Here is a 16,700-nt window from a genome sequence, read left to right on the forward strand (position 1 = left end):
TACACACACACACACATACACGCGCACGTTCATATTCACTCATACTTGTCTTGTGTTTCAGTGTTGCGGTGCAGCTCTCGAGGCGTATGGCTCGCCTCGACCTTATCGAACCTGGATTTTGTCTTTCTACTGCTTTTCAGTGCAGCGGATGCACATCACAGCGGTGTGATCTCCGCCCAAGACATAACAGAAGAAAGCCTGGCGAATGATGCTCTGCCCATCGCTTCGCCGTCTTGCCGCTTCCATCAGCGGTGGCTTCTCGTCAGCCGCCTTCACCGGCGATGATGGTGGTGCATACGAGCAACTCAAGGGCGAACAGGAGTGGTTGAGACGGGATCACCACCGGGAGGGTGCGAAGGCCGAAGAGCGACAGCAGGGCTGCCATTACACGGGCGTGACTCCTTCCGCCTCGACGTCGCCATCGCCCTCGTCTGAGGAGACGTGCTCTCCCACTGGTTTTCACGGCGCGCACGGTGGGGGTGGCAGAGCCAGCGGAGCTGCCACTGCCGATGCGGCTCTTGAGCGACCAACGATTGATACCTATCGAGCTATGACAGACGGCGAGCTCGTTGAGACGCTGCGGACCCGCGACGAGCAGATCCGCCAGCTGCGCGCCATCTACGAGAGCTTCCACTACGATGCGGATCGGCACTTTCGAAAGATGGTCTTCGACTACCACGACAAGACAATGCAGCTGTCACAGGTACACGGGCGCATGCAACAGGCCTCGCTGCAAATCAACCGTGAGGCTCTTTCGAAAATGCGTGATGAGCAGGATATGATGACACGCGACAAGCGCATCATTTTCACTATCTGCACGTTGTGGACGCTTGTCTTCTGGGTTTGGGTGCGGCGCCATTATGTGAAGCGGCGCGAGCTCGAACGAGAACCACTCGACGCACAGGAGTGGGCGCACATGAGCCCGTCTATCACCGGTGCTGGAAGTTATAACGACAACTTTTTTGGTAGCAACAGGCGCAACGCACGTTTTACGGAGACGGCCTGGGAGCGTGAGCTACGCGAGCGCCGCGAGGCACAGGACCTGCAAGAGCGCCAGCAGGCCCTTCTTAGAAACCGGGCGGAGCTGCAGAAGGCCGTGGTGGCACAGGGGGAGCAGCAGCTTGTACTCCATGACGATAAGGGGTGACGTCTGATGCATTCAAGCGAAAGATCGGCGACCACCTTCCCCTCCCCCCATCTCCGTCCTCCATTGGTTGTACTCAAAAGCGTTTGTGTTGTTCTCCTCCCCTTATTCTCCACTTCCCTCCCCTCCTTTCCCAATGCCCAGCCCTCCTCCTCCTCCAGATATGCGAGCATGGCTTTGTGTTTGTGCTCCTTACCGGTGTGACGAAGGGCCCGAACGGCTAGGCAACACCAGAGAAAAGACAATACGTGCAGATCTGAAAGCAGCCACAGTCAAAACGAACACGAGCAGTGGCGTGGGGGGGTGGGAAGGAGGGAGGGAGGGACCGGTGCCCTCCGTCTGGAGAAATAAACGATATCGCAACGAATGACGTTTGATTTTGATGTCGTGCTCATCATTCAATCTTGAGGGTACCCGCCTATGAAAGTGTGTGTGTGTGTGTGCTTCTGCTCAACGCCGTACTGCAGCTGAGTGCAGTTCTCTACCTTTTGTTCTCAAATCCCTGCGGGATAAACACACTGTATGGGCTTCTCAATGGTCCCCTGCTCCCCCCCCCACATATCCACGTAGTCTTGACTCCACCGCCTTCACGGTCAAGTCGGGGGTATGCCCGTATGGGATGTTCACATCCAGATGCTCGAATCCGCACCTCAACAGCTGTCCATCCTCCCCCCCTCCGCCCCCCCCAATTTGAAGTCGTCACACATACTCACAAACGGATCTATTACCTACCAGCCCCCCACCACTTCTTTCCTACATTCATAACCATGAGCTATTCGACCAACGCTCCCTCGGCTGCCGTAGGTGCTGCGGCACCCCGCAAGTATCCGATGGCAGACCGCACCCTCGTGACTCAGGAGCAGTTGTGGGCGGAGACGTCACAGTGCGCGAAGAAGATCGCACAGGACTACGCGAAGTACAAGTTGACTACCGAGAACCCGCTTTACCTGGTTTGCGTCCTCAAGGGGAGCTTCATCTTCACAGCCGACCTCGCTCGCTTTCTCGCGGATGAGGGTGTGCCGGTGAAGGTGGAGTTTATTTGCGTCAGCTCGTACGGCTCGGACGTGCAGACATCAGGTCAGGTGCGCATGCTCCTCGACGTGCGCGACTCTGTGGAGAATCGCCATGTCATGATTGTCGAGGATATCATCGACAGCGCCATCACGCTGCGGTACCTTCTCGAAGTCATGCTCGCCAAGAAGCCGGCCACGCTGAAGACGGTGGTGCTTCTGGACAAGCCGACAGGTCGAAAGGTGGATGTGCTGGTCGACTACCCTGTCATCACGGTCCCGGATGCATTTGTGATTGGCTACGGCATGGACTTTGCCGAGTCGTACCGCGAGCTGCGCGATGTCTGCGTGCTCAAGAAGGAGTACTACGAGAAGCCAGCGATGTTGTAGTTGTAGCGAGTCTCTGGTCATGCCAGTGGGCAGGCTTGTGCGTCTTTTTCTCTCGTTCCTTTCTTTCCCTCCCTCCCCCCCCCCCCCCAATGCGATGCGAAGTGTTGACTGATGACTTGATTCTCAGCGACTAAAAAACAGCCGGAGAACACCCATAGCCTCATCCCATACTTCACGCACTCCGTGATGCCCCTTCTCGATCACGGATGTGAGGCTGTGACAGCGACATGCTGTTTTATTTCTTTTTTTTTGTGGATGACAAAAGGTCGATGTTGGTGGATATCAAGAAGGCAACTCCATCTTATTAATGAAACACGGACCGGAGAGCCGCACAGGATGCTGGGGAGGAGGAGCGGGAGGCACACACACACCGCTCGTTGAGACACTCACTCGTCAGACAAACCCAACGAGGGAGCAGCAAAGATGTTCGTCTCAAGTGACCTTAAACCCTCATGTGTATACATTGACGCATCTCTATATAGAAATGCATTGATATGTTCTACATGAGTACACCAGTACCAAAAAAACAGGAGTCGGGCAAAAGAAACGTGTCCCCGACTGTCTTCCTCCTCCGTGTGCGTGTGTGCACCTTTATACATACACATATGTGCGTGCTTGTGTGTGTCTGGAGTGTCCACACAGTCCGTGCGCTCATTTTATCGTTGCCTTGGCGCCTCCCCCCCTCCCCCCAACCCCCCTTCATTTTTTTTTTTAATTTCCCGTTGACAATTTTTCCTTCTTCCGTTTGTTTTTCATTCTGATTTTGTTGACCTCCCTTTCTCCCATTCTCAGCTCTTCCTCTTCTTGGCCTACGTACACGTGTTCAGAGAGACACACACACACACACACACACACACAAACGTGCGCCAATCATCGGCGACAAGGAGGTGCGCGCATTTCTATACACACGTACGTATACATCTATATAAATAAATATATATATATATATCTGTGTGTGTGTGTGATATTTGTGGAGCTCATACTCATAGTCACCAAGGGCAGCTGTCATGGGAATGCCCGGATAGACACGCGCCGTAGTTCGTGGCACAGCGCCAACGATAATGCGCGACACTGGGGTGCGGGCGACAGAAATGCTCGCGCCAGTGGCGTGCGTGTGTGTGGGAGTGCTTCGTAGCAGGGGGGGGGAGTACGCACGAAGCGACGGCATGGCGGGTGTGAGTGAGTGCACGTATCTGTTCTACGGGTACACTATACCTGCCTGCCCTCCCACCTACACACGCTTCCATACAAGTCACAACTGCTTAGGCGATGATGTGGCCCTTTCAGTACTGTTGATTTCTCCCGTTCTCTTCTCACGATTGTGTTGCGTGCAACTGTTGCTGCTGGTGGTGGTGCTGTGCATGTATCTGTATATATACAAATATATACAAATATACAAGCCCACATTTTACTGGTATAAGGTGCAACTCCACGTGAACGCAAAGAACCGCCCTTCTCTCCTCCCCCTTCTCTCCCCCCCACACACACACACACACGCGTAGACTGTATCCTTTTCGGTGATCTGTAGGTAAAAACTTATATACGGCCTCCCCTCCCCTCTCCTCTCCTCTCCTCCCTTTCAACGCATACACAGTAAAGGTGGCGGATACGTACCACACAATGCTGCCTAGCCAACCTTGCAGCGGTTCCGTGGACACCGACGGCAGAGTCTTCGTGGATGGCCGAGAGTACCCAATGGCGTCCGGCATAGTTGCCACGGAAGACGTCATCCAACGCAAGATCAAAGAAATGGCACAGGCCATCGCGAAGGAGTACATGCAGCTTACTCACCGCGATTCCTCTCTGTCTCCCAGCGAAGCAGAATGCACGGAGAAGGCGTTGTTGGAGTCCCCGATCAGCTATGACAACCCGCTCATCATTGTCTCCGTACTGAAGGGCAGTTACATCTTCACAGCCGATTTTATTCGCTACCTCGGCGATTGCGGCCTACCGCACGTTGTTGATTTTGTACGCCTATCCTCCTATAACTCGGGCACACAGAGCACCGGGCAGATATCCGTGCTGATGGGTTTAAAGTTCGAGAATCTTCGCGGCAAACATGTCCTAATTGTGGAGGACGTGTGCGATTCAGGGCGCACGCTGCGCTTCCTGCGCGACAACCTCATGGAGAAGTATGAGCCCAAGAGCATCAAGACGCTCGTGATGATGAACAAAGAACCGGCGGCGCGCAAGGTGGACTTCCAGCCGGAGTACGCATGCCTTGATGGACCAAACAAATACATCATAGGCTACGGCTTTGAGGTGAACGATCGGTACAGAGAGCTGCGCCACATATTCACCCTGCGGGATGGTGAGGGGACCCGTTACCCCCGTAAACTATGAGCTCAATAACACAATCGGTGTAAAAAAAAAGGCACGCGCGTGTGCGTGTGTGTGTGTGTGTGTGTGTGTGAGGCGGCTAAGTATGCTCAAGCGACAAAAAAAAACAGTTGCGAGTCTGCAGAAGCGTTTATATAAGCGTGGAGGGGTTTCTCCGATCCCCATGACGTTGCACAGAGTCTCCTGCGGCTAGGACTGTGCCAGATCTAGGTTTGAATAGAGGGGACAAAGAAGATGCTGTAGCGAGGAGCACTGCTAGCAGCTGCACACACCCTCACGCGCACGCAACCTTTTTACCTGCCTCACATACGCAGGGCCATTTTCTACCGTGAAGGTGGCTTCAATTAATTACATAATACCCTTTTTTGAAAAAAAGGGAAGTAACGCGTGATACTAGTTCCTGTCGACTTTGGTGCTGGGTGCACATTGGAGCTGGCATTCGAGGTGTTGCTTGCTCACTTTTAGACCTCTGTGTTGCCTGGTATGGTGCTGTAGACCTCGCAGTAGAGTACATGAAGAGGGAAATAGGTGAGGGGGCTGTGACACACGGGGGAAGCACTCAGAGGAGTAGTGTTCTACTGTGTAAGATATTTGTGCATCTTCACAAGTGCACCCTTAAAGAGAGACGCAGTGTATCACGGTTGGACAGCCAGCGCGCTGAAGCGTGTTTCCTTGCTTTTGCCACCGCACCCCCTCTCTCCCTCCCTCCCCCCCCTCCCCCTCCCCCTCTTTCCCTGCGCCCATTCCTGTTTTCGTTGAGGAGAGGGCAGGCACGTCGTTTTCCTTTTCTCTGACTCTCCGACTCTTTCCTTCCCTCTCTGTGTGTATGCGTGCTTGTGAGAGCCTGGAGTGTGCAAACAGTTCGTGTGCCTTTTTATTATGAATGCCTCGGCACCCACACCCCCGCACCCCCTTCTTGTGTAATGATGATGATGATTGTTTTTATTATTATTATATCATTCCCGTTGACAGTGCCATCCTCCCTCTTTCATTTTCTCATCTCGTTGATCTCTCCACCCCTCCCCCCCCTCTCTCCTCCTCTTCCCCCCATCCCACACCTCCTTTCCCCATCCGACGTTGAGGCGATGCGTGTGAGTGTGTGTGTGTGTCCCCCAATTCCCCCCTCTTCTTCTTCCGTTCCCCCCAAGCCCCCCCTATCAGTGCCGCCCACCCACTCACTGCTTGTGAAGAGGTACCCCGTCTACATACGGGTGTCTGTGTGTGGGGGTGTTAGCTTCTCCTCCCCCCTCCCCCCTTATGCGCCCAGCCAGGAGTGTGACCTGTCACTCACTCTTTTTTTCTCGCTTTTTTTGTTGGATTTATCGGTGACGGGGTAACTTTCGATGATATATATATATATAGACGCGCACACATAAATATATACACTTGTAGCGGTCTGCCCTGCTCCAATTCTCCATGAGGGTCAAGAGAGGGGATGGGGGTCAGCAATGAGAAAGGGAAGAAGTGGGTGACCCTGCTCGCCTCCCTCCCCATTCTTCATCCGAAGTGGCAGCGAAAAATACCCGCAACAGCCACGGATGCGCCGTGACGACCCCCTCCTTACTTCCTCCTCCTCTGCCACTTCTCCCTCCGTTTTGAGTGGTTCCCTATTGTAGTCGTAGTCGCCTACCCCTCCCCCCTTCCCCCTCCCACTCGACCATCATCTCGTGCCCTCCCTCCGCTCGCCGCATCTCCTCATTTTTGCAGCGCTTTCTTTTTTTTTTTCAGGGTGGCCTTGATTTTAACTCGTGTCTTTTCTCTGCCCCTCCTCCCCCTCTCGCCGCCGCTGCCACTGTGCGCTGCTGTTCTGGCTCTTCTTCTGCTCATCCTTTTGTTTTGCCTTGCTCACTTATTCCGTCGATGCTCACCTGCGCGCACGTACGTTTGGAGTAGGTGCTGTGTCACGTTTCCTCCTCCTCCTCCTCCACCACCCTCCCCCCTCTCTCTGCATCTACTTTGAGCCTCTATTATCTTGATGTGTGATGGACGAGCTACCTTGCTGGCCGCGTTACCGGCCGATCCGCGTGATCGGTCAGGGTGGCTTCGGCACCGTGTATCTCTGCGTGGACACGGAGTCGTCCAGCCCCATGTTTGGGCAGCAGGTGGCCGTCAAGGCCATCTCGCTCAGTGCGCTTTCGGATGAGGAGGTGCTCATGGCCATGTCCGAGGTGTCGCTCTTGAAGAACCTCAGCCACCCAAACATTATCACGTACTACGATTCCTTTCTATACGATGAGGAGCCGTTGGCGCAGTCATCGACCGTAAACACGACGTCTGTTCGACAGGGTAGTGGCGGCCCTGTCACCGGGGCTGGGGCAGGCTTTCGATCGCAGTGGCTTTGCCTGGTGACAGAGTACATGGACGGTGGAGACCTTGTTTCCTTGCTGCGGCAATACAATCGTCAAGGACTGTCCAGCACCAACAGCCTGTGCAGGGGCACGCGCTCGAGGACAGTGGTTACGGCCGTCGCAGCACACAAGCGGTCTCGATCTCAGGCAGCTGTCACAAACGACGTTGCTGCGGTAGTCGATGAAGAGGTATCGAGTGAGGCCGGTTGGGCGGGCCGCAGTCGACTCCACCGCCAGCGCCTGGCAACGTCTCTCTCCACCGTACCGCGTCTTCCGATGCCGGCACCCGCTTCAAGAGCGAGGAAGGCAACCCTGACACAGTGGAGTGGCCTAGACCTCACCGCCGAACAGACGTGGCTGTCTGATGCATCGGCGGCGGCAATGCCCCCTACCCCACTCGGGGCCACCGATGTAGAGGCCGCAGATACGGTGCGCCACGACGGTTCCAGCAGCGGCCGAGGAGCTGCGGCGACTGGCAGCTCCGCCGCCCTATACGGCAAGTCCACAGCTGCCGCTGAGGACCCCGCGTCCGCTTCGCGCGAGCCCCAGCTCCCGCCTCTGCCGAACCAAGTGTGGCTTGAATCTTTTTTGATCACGGACATCGCGAAGCAGTGCCTCGAAGCCTTGGCCTACCTGCATGCCTTGTGCATTGTTCACCGTGACATTAAGCCCTCTAACATTTATCTTTCAAAGAGTGACGGAGCTGTGAAGCTTGGCGACTTTGGTGTGTCGAAGCTGCTGCAGCCGGCGTCGCCTCTGGCGACAACGTTTGTGGGCACCCCGTTTTACCTCTGTCCTGAGCTTTGCATGGGCAACCCCTACTCCTTTGGCGCTGACGTATGGGCTCTCGGTGTAGTCCTGTACGAACTCTATTGTCTGAAGCTCCCCTTCGCCTCCAACAATGTGTTGGGGCAGATTTATGTTATTACAGAGGGCAGCTATGACACCGACGCGCTGAGCACGCCGCACGCCTTTCCAGAGTCGCAGCGAGCCTTTCTGGAGGCGCTCTACGGCCCTTCCTTCCTTCAGTCGGAGAGGTTGCTGCACTCCCTTGTGATGAACTTGGTTCTTCAGATGCTTCGGGTGGACCCGGCCGAGCGACCCTCGGCTGAGGCGCTGCTAACTGGTCTCTTTGGTGCCGGCGGCATGTCACGCTGTGGTTCTAGCGCTGGTCTTGTTCCTGTCTTGGCAGCGCCAGCTTCGCTAGAGAGTGTACCATCCGCTCGTGTGGTGAGCCGCAGCTCCGTCTCCGTGCTCCCGCAGCATGAACCACCACCATTCGCCGTCACAGTCGAAGATGCAGCGATGGCCACGTTGGAGACTCCGCCAAAGCGTTTAGGTTATTTGGCCAGTAAGCAGCACGCGCAGTGGGCCGGCAGCCTCGTAGCGGCTGCGTCCAACGTGTTCCAGCAACCGCAGCAGCTACCCGATACGCCGCTTCCGCCGCCGCAGGGGGCCTCTCTTGCACCCCCCACAGCCACTGTGAGCCACCACGCCAGTGAGTGGAGGGACGGAGCTGAAGTGCCAACACCCCTTGCTGTGCGTGTGAGGTCATCGATGGGTGATATTTTGCACCGCATGCCGTCAGCGCAGCGTGAACGTCTCGGCAGCCGTACAGCAGCAGAGGAGAGGGGGGATGGAGGGGGGGAGGAGCTTTCGCAAGTCATACTGCCCATGGCATCACCGAGGTCGACGTCCTCCTGGATGCCACCCCACTCTGCCGCACAGGCTGGTGACAAGCAGCGCGCGCTTTCTTCGCTGAGCCCCACGGGGAGAGGGCAGGCGGGCGTGTCTACGCCGTACAAGAGCGGCAGCAGTGCCGCGTCCGCTGCCCCGCTGCCCCGCGAGCCAGCCAAGTGCGTCGTGACGCCACCGCCCTCGGCAGCGGTTCCCCCGCTGGAGCAGCTCGACAGAGATCTCACCGGCACTGGAGACTCTGCCGCAAAAAGTGCGGGCGCGGCTGGAGAGCAGTGCACCGTCGAGGACGCGTCACCGCTGGGGTCCCTGCTAGAGAAGCCGTCCCCGTGGCCCGCGCCGCAACTCGCACTTGAGTCAGCAGCTGACACACCACTGATCGGTCGCGCCCGCAAGGACGACGAGGATGCGCTGGACCGCCCTATTGGCCCGGAGACGCACAGCGAGATGATGGCGCTGGTGGAGAACATTCCGTGGCTCAAGAACGCCGACGTCTTTTCTGCTATTCCGCTTTCCCCGGGCTGTGATGATGTTATGTTTGTTGAACGGGCCAATCGCAGCTCCCTGTCTTGTGCGGGTGAAGCGGCATCCAATAGTGCCCAGGGGAGAGGAGAAGATGCTGCCAATCTGCCGAAGGGTTTATTCTCTGCGCCACAGCAGCAGTACCGGCTGCCACTGATTCTGTCTCCGTCGGTGCCGTTGCGGTCACCGCTCAATCCGCGCCACCCGCCACGGTGTCCACAAGGTGGATGTAACTTCGCTGAGCCGGCAACCGACACGGACAACATACGGCTGCCCTCAGGTCTCCTACCACCGGTGCCCTCTACCGGGGCTCTCTCTAGCATAGCCGCTCGCATGGAGGTGATGTCAGTGGGCACCAGCGGGGGCAGCTCTCCTCACTCGCAATTCTCATTGCAGCGAGACGCCGCTCGAGCAACGCAATGGGACGAGTCGACGAACAGGCAGACCGTGTTGCAGCGCCGCATATCAGGCGGGTCCACTGCGCCGAGTGGGCAGCCGCCACCCACCTCAGCCATGGCGCACGGCCGAGGCGTGCTGGTGAATGCCTTGTCCACAACAGCATTGATAAGTACTCCAGCGCGACCAGCCTCTCGCGAAGGCAATCCGCAGACGTCAGGGAACGGCCCCGGTCCTGAATTTCTATTGCAGTTGCCAGAGCAGAGTGGGGGCGCAGGCAAGCCGAAGCCAGTTGTCAAAGTGGTGGGCAGGTGCGGCTCTTTCTTGCGTCCGCGGCTGTTCTCGTCCCCCGGTTGTGAATCTATAGCAGGCAATGCCGCGAGTGAGGCGCGGCTGCGTCCTGTCAGCACCGCACAGACGCGCTCTGCAGAAACGACAGCGGTTGGCAGGGCAGCGCCGGTCATCCCAAAAGCGTGCGCTCCCGGACGCTGCGAGGGCTACTCCACCGCGGAGTTGGAGGCCCTCCTGAGGGCAAAGCTCTTCGCCCACTATCAACAACAGCAGAGGAAGTGGCGCGCACAGCGAGCGCAACAGCGAGCGCAGGAGGTGGCCAAGGCCGAAGCTCATGCAAGGGTGAGGGCAGTGTATGAGGACGCTTTTATTTCTCAACTCGGCGCGCGGGCGCCTGGCATGGCCTACACGGGGGCTGCCGCCAGGCGACACCCTGTTGACAGTGGAGGTCGGTTTGCGGGCTACGACGCTCTGGCGACATCACCCGCTCACGTGGCGACGCAGCTACCTTCGCCGCAGACGGAGGCTACTGCAAAGGGTGTGCTTCTGCCGCCGGTTACACAGGAGGCGGCAGCGGCGGCGGCGTTTCCCTCTCCGCACAACTCGACGCTTCCGTTTTCGCTCGAGGCCACAGCGCGACAGGCAGAGACGGAGGTGGTTGTGCTACGGGCTCTCTCCGTTGCCCATGCCTGCTCTCTTGAGATACCATCGGTGTCTGCACCCGGGGCGGGGGCGGTTGCGGGCGGCGGGGATGAGTCCAAGGACTGGTTCGCGGCAACCTCCGCGGCACATCGTATCCGCGAGGCGGCGTCGTTGGCAGCCGCTGTCGAGAAGCAGCGCGACACACTTCGACGCGGTAAAGCGCCAGCCTGTGTGTGCATATCCCCAGTGTGGCGCCCACCACATGACTCGCGTGATGTGCCAGGTCTCTGGGAGACGTCCTCAGCCGAGGAGGAGACCGACGCCGCAGCGCGTGGACGAATGGGGCGCTGCATGCCAGCACGTGTGCGGGAGGAGGTGCGGTGGCGCTGGAGTGCGCCGCCTTCTGACGTGGATGACACGGTCGTGACGACATCCACAGACGAAGAGACAAGGGCCTCACCGTCGTCGAGCTCGACCTCTTTGTCGATCTCGCTTTCAAAGACGGTGTCGCTGGCTTCGTCTTCAGTGTCGCAGCAGTCGGTGTGTTGTGTCAACACGCCTGATGCATCCCAAAAACCAGAAACGATGTCCTCCACGACCACGACAGCAACACCGCATCGGCGGCGGTGCGTACAAAGTCCGAATTTCTCACACAGCCCTGTCATGCGGAGCAGTGGTGAGTCCGACGCTTCCAGCAGGAATGGGCAGGTGCTCGACAAGGGCAGTTTTCTGGTGTCTTTGCGAATGTCGAGTCTCCCAGGGGCGTCGGCGAAGGCTAAGTCGGCGGCGCTCGATGATGAGGCCGAGTCGGGCTCGACCGCTGTCAGCTCCGTCTCGAGTGTGTCCTCGACCCCATCAGCGTCGCAGTCCTTGACTAGCCATAGAGTCCTCGATTTAGGACACGTATGCCCCAGTCAGGGCGAGGTGCGAACGGATGTGAGCAGCAACTCGGTCACCCAGGGCATCGTCAGCGATGATGATAGCAGTGCTGACAGCACCAGCAGCAGCAGCAGCAGCAGCTCAGACAGCTCCCAGGCTTCAGCATCGCCGACGGCGTCTTGTTCACTTGACCGCTTTGACTGCATCGCTTCCTCGAACGACAGCGACGCCGAGACTGCGTCCAGTGCGGCAACGAAGAATTCGGAGAGTGACGAAGACGAGGACATGTCATATGCCTACACGGTGCAAATCGATGCGGACACGGGACAGCGCTACTTTGAATACGTGTGCCCCGTGACGGTAGAGGTGGTGGGCGTTTTGCCAGGTGGTTGTCGCGTCGTGCCGGCGGCAACGGCCTTGCAGGCGATGGACTGCGGCTCGCCGGCTGCCTTTTCCGAGACGCTGACGCTTTCCAGTGGGCCTAGCAGCGTGAAACAAGGCCAGGGTGGCCATTCCGCACAGATGCGGACCCCAGAGGCGCCGGCAGAGGTGTCCTCGACACCGAAGCTGTACGGGGCTACCGACGATACGGCGGTTGCCTCTTGCGGCATCAGCAGCACCGACGATGCCTTTGGCCAAGCCAGAAGACCCCTCTTGGATAGGGAGCACTGCAGCATGTGGCAGGAAGACGCCGGCTCTAGCATTACTGCTTCCTCGACACCACCACTGCTTCTTCTTCCTCCATTCACGTCACTGTCAGCGTTGCCGGCAGGCGCCGGGACGACGCAGGGCTTTACAGGCGCACCAGACGAGGGGCGTGAGCATGTGTCTGTAGTGAACACTCTTGCACCACCCAAAGGGCCTCAGTCTGCACGTGCTGCCGCTATGCGGACGGCGCGTCCTTCCAAGGACAACTGGCAGACTTGTACGACCGCGCGAAATGCAGCCACCCCATCAAAACTCGACGACGACGACGCTGGGAACAGAACCGCCGTGCACATTAGCGGGCGCGCTGCCCCGCTGCACTGCAGCGGAGCACCTGGAGCGAAGGCGGCGGCACCTCTTCGCCCTTCGCACCCTTTGCAGCCGGCGTTAAAAAAGAACGCCCCGGCGAAAGGCCAGGCACCCATAGCTTCTCCTCTCCAAGCTAATGTTTCACCCACCGAAGTGAACACAGCGCCCCTCCCTGTCCCCGAAACAACGTGGACCGATACCGGTGGCTGTGCATCACGGGGTTTTCTGTACCACCCGGCGGATGCACAGGGGAGGGAGGCTGCGAATCCGTCACAGACAATCACCGAAGCTGTGGCGAGGGTGTTTCGGGTCCGGGTCCCATCGAGTTCTGCGTCTGGGGACTTGAGCAACCCCGCCCTGGCCTTTGAAACGTCGCAGCAGCAGCAGCACAGCATGCTAGCACCACCCCAATACATCTGTCTCCCTCGCTCGCTTGCTCTCCGACCCCTGCGGCAGCGCACACGCTTCGTCGGACTCCTGTGGCGCCTGTGGATGTCCCTAAATGTTGCCGACCCGGCTTTGCGTAGTGTGCTCCTTCATCGTTCTGGTAGCACGCCCTCACCTTCTGTAGGCTGCACATTTGCTGAGGCCTTCGGGGACTGGGTCACGCGCAACGCACCCGCCCGCATCACAAGCGCTGGTCAATCTGCCGAGGATGGAGTCTCTCAGCCGCTCTCTGACAAGACGAGCGCCGGCCTCCTCAGCCGCAGCATCGCTACCACCGCGACGACAGAGTCATTTGTAGAGAGCGAAACGGCCGCAAAATCGCAGAAGTTGGGTGCACTGGCCTCTCTCACAGCCTCTTCGGAATCCACATTACGCAAATGGGGGCTGTACTACGTGGACGTGCGCACGGGGAGCGCCGTTAAGCTATCCACGGACGCAGACTGGGCCGTGGTGCGGCGCAAGGTAGGCGAGGCGGGTACACGGTTGCCATTTGTGCGTCTGTACCTGCTCTTGGAGGAGGCGGAGGTCGTCACAGAGTAGGCGGCTCAAATGAGACGACGGCCATTATCGGTGTCCCTCTGTACATTTCCATTTGGTGGAGGGTGCTCAAATGCCTGTCCATGGGGCGGTTGTGCCCGTGTAGGTGTTTCACTCATCACTAACCCGAACTGATTGTGTATGTGTATACGTCTGAAGGGGGAGGGGGGTGGCCCATGCGCGTGAGGTGTGTGTGTGTGTGTGTGTATGCCCTCATCTCCTACTATTACCGCTTTGTGGAGTGCCTTTTTCATGTTCATCCCCTTCTCTCTTCCTTCTCCCTCCGTGCCTTATTCCTCATCGTCCTTCTGTCCTGCCGCACCACACACCACCACACCACACACCACACCACACCACACAATTGTGTGTCGTTTGTGTGCGCCGGTCAACATCCTCCCATTTTTCCTCTGCGAATTGTGTTTATGCATTCACATCAGACGCACGTGTCTGTAGGGGGGTTGCATTCCCTTCACTTGACTCTTCCTGCTTCCTCTATTACGACTCCCGCTTACCCCCCTCCTCCTTTTTGTTTTGGTTTCTTCACAGCAGAGGCACAGACAGACACACACACTTGAACACACGCGGGGTACACAAGGTTGCCTCCCCCCCCCCCTAATCCTTGAGCAGACTTATGTGGCCATTGTGGTCATCATTGGCGCCCACCGCACCAGAGACGAGGACAGGTACGCCCTCAACCGCCTCATCGTCGTCGTCGTCGTCGCCGCCCTCCGTCTCGTTTGTGTCACCGCAGTGGCGGCTACTCTCGCTCATTTCGCAGAGGGCTTCCCATCAACTTGCCAAGTACCCCGCACAGTACATCTACGCCTCTACGGCGGCAGGAGCCGTTTTCACTGTCACTGGCACTCTTCTTGTTTGTTATCTTTTGCTCCGAGGGGGGAGAGGGGAGGGCCGTGGAAAGAGTGTGGGCCGGAGCTCTGGTCCGTCGGTGCTGTCGCATGGCGCATCCACCAGCGGCGGCGGCTGTGCGGCCGGCAAGTCGGTGGCTGTGGACGGGGCAAGGACGGACCTAACACCGCGTGAGACGACGGACGGCGACGCCGACATTGAGTTTGCTGACCCGGCCGAGTCTGCCTTTTCATCGTACTTAAACCGCATCCGAAGGCAAAAAGAAGCGCCCCTTCTGGCCGCTCTCACTCACCTTGAGATAGCGGCCGCTGAGCTGGCAGGGGTGCGGCAGGGGAGTGGTCATCGTATCCGCTCCGTCAGGGGGGACGGCCGTGAGGTACATGATCCTGTTTCGAGCAGGGAAGACGCCACCCCCCACATTGATGGTGGTGATCCTCACGATAATGATGACGATGACGCCGTCGCGGAGGCTCAAGCGAAGGTGCACCGTCTTGCCGTCGTCGCGGACGAGCTCTTGACACAATGGATCTGTAGCCTAGATGGCGTCCCAGTGCGCCAGAGCGAAGCGCTCAAGCGACGAAGAAAGGTCTTGGTGCAGGACGCAGCAGCTTTGGCGCGGCGCATCTCCCCACATCTACCGCACATGAGCAAGTGAACCTCTCTCTTTCTTGCTCTTGGTGCTCTTCTTGTGTTGCCGACGAGGACGACAGAGAGCCGATAGCCCTGGAGTGAATTACGATGTCGTTCGAAAGAGAATGACATCATGATGGAGGAGGTGGTTGGGGTTGGGGGGAGGAGGAGGAGGCGTGCGTGAAAGAAAATTTCTGTTGCTGAAGGAGATGCTGCATGCGCAGGCGTATGTATTTGTGCAGCACTTATAGACAGTAAGTGTCTGTATGTGTGTGTGTGTGTGTGTGTGTGTGCGCCTAGTGCAAGGATGTCGAAGGACACGTTGCAAGGACAACCCCACAACACGCAGTACATAAATGTACGTCGTCCGAACACGCACGAGTGTGTGTATCGCGCTTGGTGTTTATCGGTGGCGTTATCAGTTAGGTCGTTCGAAGTTGCATTTTCTCGAGATGAATAACACGTGTAAAAAAAACGAGGGCGATCGGGCGGGGGATGGCCGCGTCATCATGGCGTTGGCTCCGTTCCATTCTTTCGGCGCATCCTCATTCCCACTACTTTTTCCACCTGGCACCACACGTACAGACGCACTCAGTGTGTGTGTGTGGGGGGGGCGGGCGGCTCGCGGTCTGATGAGGACAAGCGGCGTTTTTTTTAGGGGCTTAAGTTTTGATGAGGGGGCCAGAACAACGAAGGAGGAGGGGAGGCGAGTAGGTTGACGAGGCGTATGCAAATCGGTGTCCCGCTCCTCCTTCACCCACCCCCCCCCTCCCTCCCCCCTTCCCCGGGGTGCTGATGCCGTACCCCTTTCGTTGCTCTGGCTTCAGAGCTTTGCGTTGGTCGCTCTGGTGGGCTCGTGTACGTGTGAGTGCGGCTATATGCCGGTATGACCCCCCCCCTTCCCCCAAACACGCATATATACATACATACACTTACATAAACTTCCCTCCCCACTTTCCCCCTAGCTTGCCTTTGCTTTATGCAGGGCATTCACGTATAGGGCCCTGTCTGTCTCTGTGTGTGTGTGCGCGCGCGCTTGTCGCTGAGCGTGCATATTACCTTCATATATAATATACATACCTGTATGTTTATGTATAGCATTGCGCGTGTGTTTGGTGTGACTTCATCGCCTTCAGTTTCTCTTGAGCGCCTACGCGCCCCCTCTCTCTATTTCTGTCGCATGCAGCTGTTATCTACAGCGCGCATTGGCCAACCGTACGTCACGTCCATTCACTGCAGATGTACATATGTGCAAAACAAGGCGAGACAAGCGGATTCGATTGCGGTGTGAACGTGTAGTTTTATCTAGTTGACATGCACACTACTTCACCGGTGGCACACATCCACTAAACCGCGTCCAGAAGTAAATAGGGGGGGGCGCTGGTTATCATATAGCTTCTTTCTTTCACCACACACACACACACACACACGCGGGTGGGGTGGAGGGGGGGGGGAGTGGAGGACGAGGGAGAAGCCGCTCAACAAGGTAATCGAAACGTACACACGGACGTTAGGCACCAGGCCCAGGTCTTTCCTACAATTACTCTT

General features: G+C 57.7%; 5 protein-coding genes across 5 annotated transcripts; all 5 read left to right on the forward strand.

The window, feature by feature from the left end:
- Nucleotides 1–205: 205 nt before the first annotated feature.
- Nucleotides 206–1,147, forward strand: JKF63_05064 (uncharacterized protein; the record flags this gene model as incomplete). The annotated part of the gene is made up of 1 exon (XM_067901033.1): nt 206–1,147. The coding sequence occupies one exon, from the start codon at nt 206–208 to the stop codon at nt 1,145–1,147; it is 942 nt and encodes a 313-aa protein (XP_067757396.1).
- Nucleotides 1,148–1,911: 764 nt separating this feature from the next.
- Nucleotides 1,912–2,544, forward strand: JKF63_05065 (uncharacterized protein; the record flags this gene model as incomplete). Its single annotated transcript, XM_067901034.1, has 1 exon — nt 1,912–2,544. One exon carries the CDS (start codon nt 1,912–1,914, stop codon nt 2,542–2,544), a length of 633 nt encoding a protein of 210 aa, XP_067757397.1.
- A 1,620-nt stretch (nt 2,545–4,164) lies between these two features.
- On the forward strand, nt 4,165–4,887 carry JKF63_05066 (uncharacterized protein; the record flags this gene model as incomplete). Its single annotated transcript, XM_067901035.1, has 1 exon — nt 4,165–4,887. The coding sequence occupies one exon, from the start codon at nt 4,165–4,167 to the stop codon at nt 4,885–4,887; it is 723 nt and encodes a 240-aa protein (XP_067757398.1).
- Nucleotides 4,888–6,866: 1,979 nt separating this feature from the next.
- On the forward strand, nt 6,867–13,658 carry JKF63_05067 (uncharacterized protein; the record flags this gene model as incomplete). The annotated part of the gene is made up of 1 exon (XM_067901036.1): nt 6,867–13,658. The coding sequence occupies one exon, from the start codon at nt 6,867–6,869 to the stop codon at nt 13,656–13,658; it is 6,792 nt and encodes a 2,263-aa protein (XP_067757399.1).
- Nucleotides 13,659–14,286: 628 nt separating this feature from the next.
- JKF63_05068 (uncharacterized protein) lies at nt 14,287–15,177 on the forward strand (the record flags this gene model as incomplete). The annotated part of the gene is made up of 1 exon (XM_067901037.1): nt 14,287–15,177. The coding sequence occupies one exon, from the start codon at nt 14,287–14,289 to the stop codon at nt 15,175–15,177; it is 891 nt and encodes a 296-aa protein (XP_067757400.1).
- Nucleotides 15,178–16,700: the final 1,523 nt, after the last annotated feature.

Source organism: Porcisia hertigi, chromosome 21 (genome assembly GCF_017918235.1).
Source record: "Porcisia hertigi strain C119 chromosome 21, whole genome shotgun sequence".
NCBI classification, from domain to species: Eukaryota; Euglenozoa; class Kinetoplastea; order Trypanosomatida; family Trypanosomatidae; genus Porcisia; species Porcisia hertigi.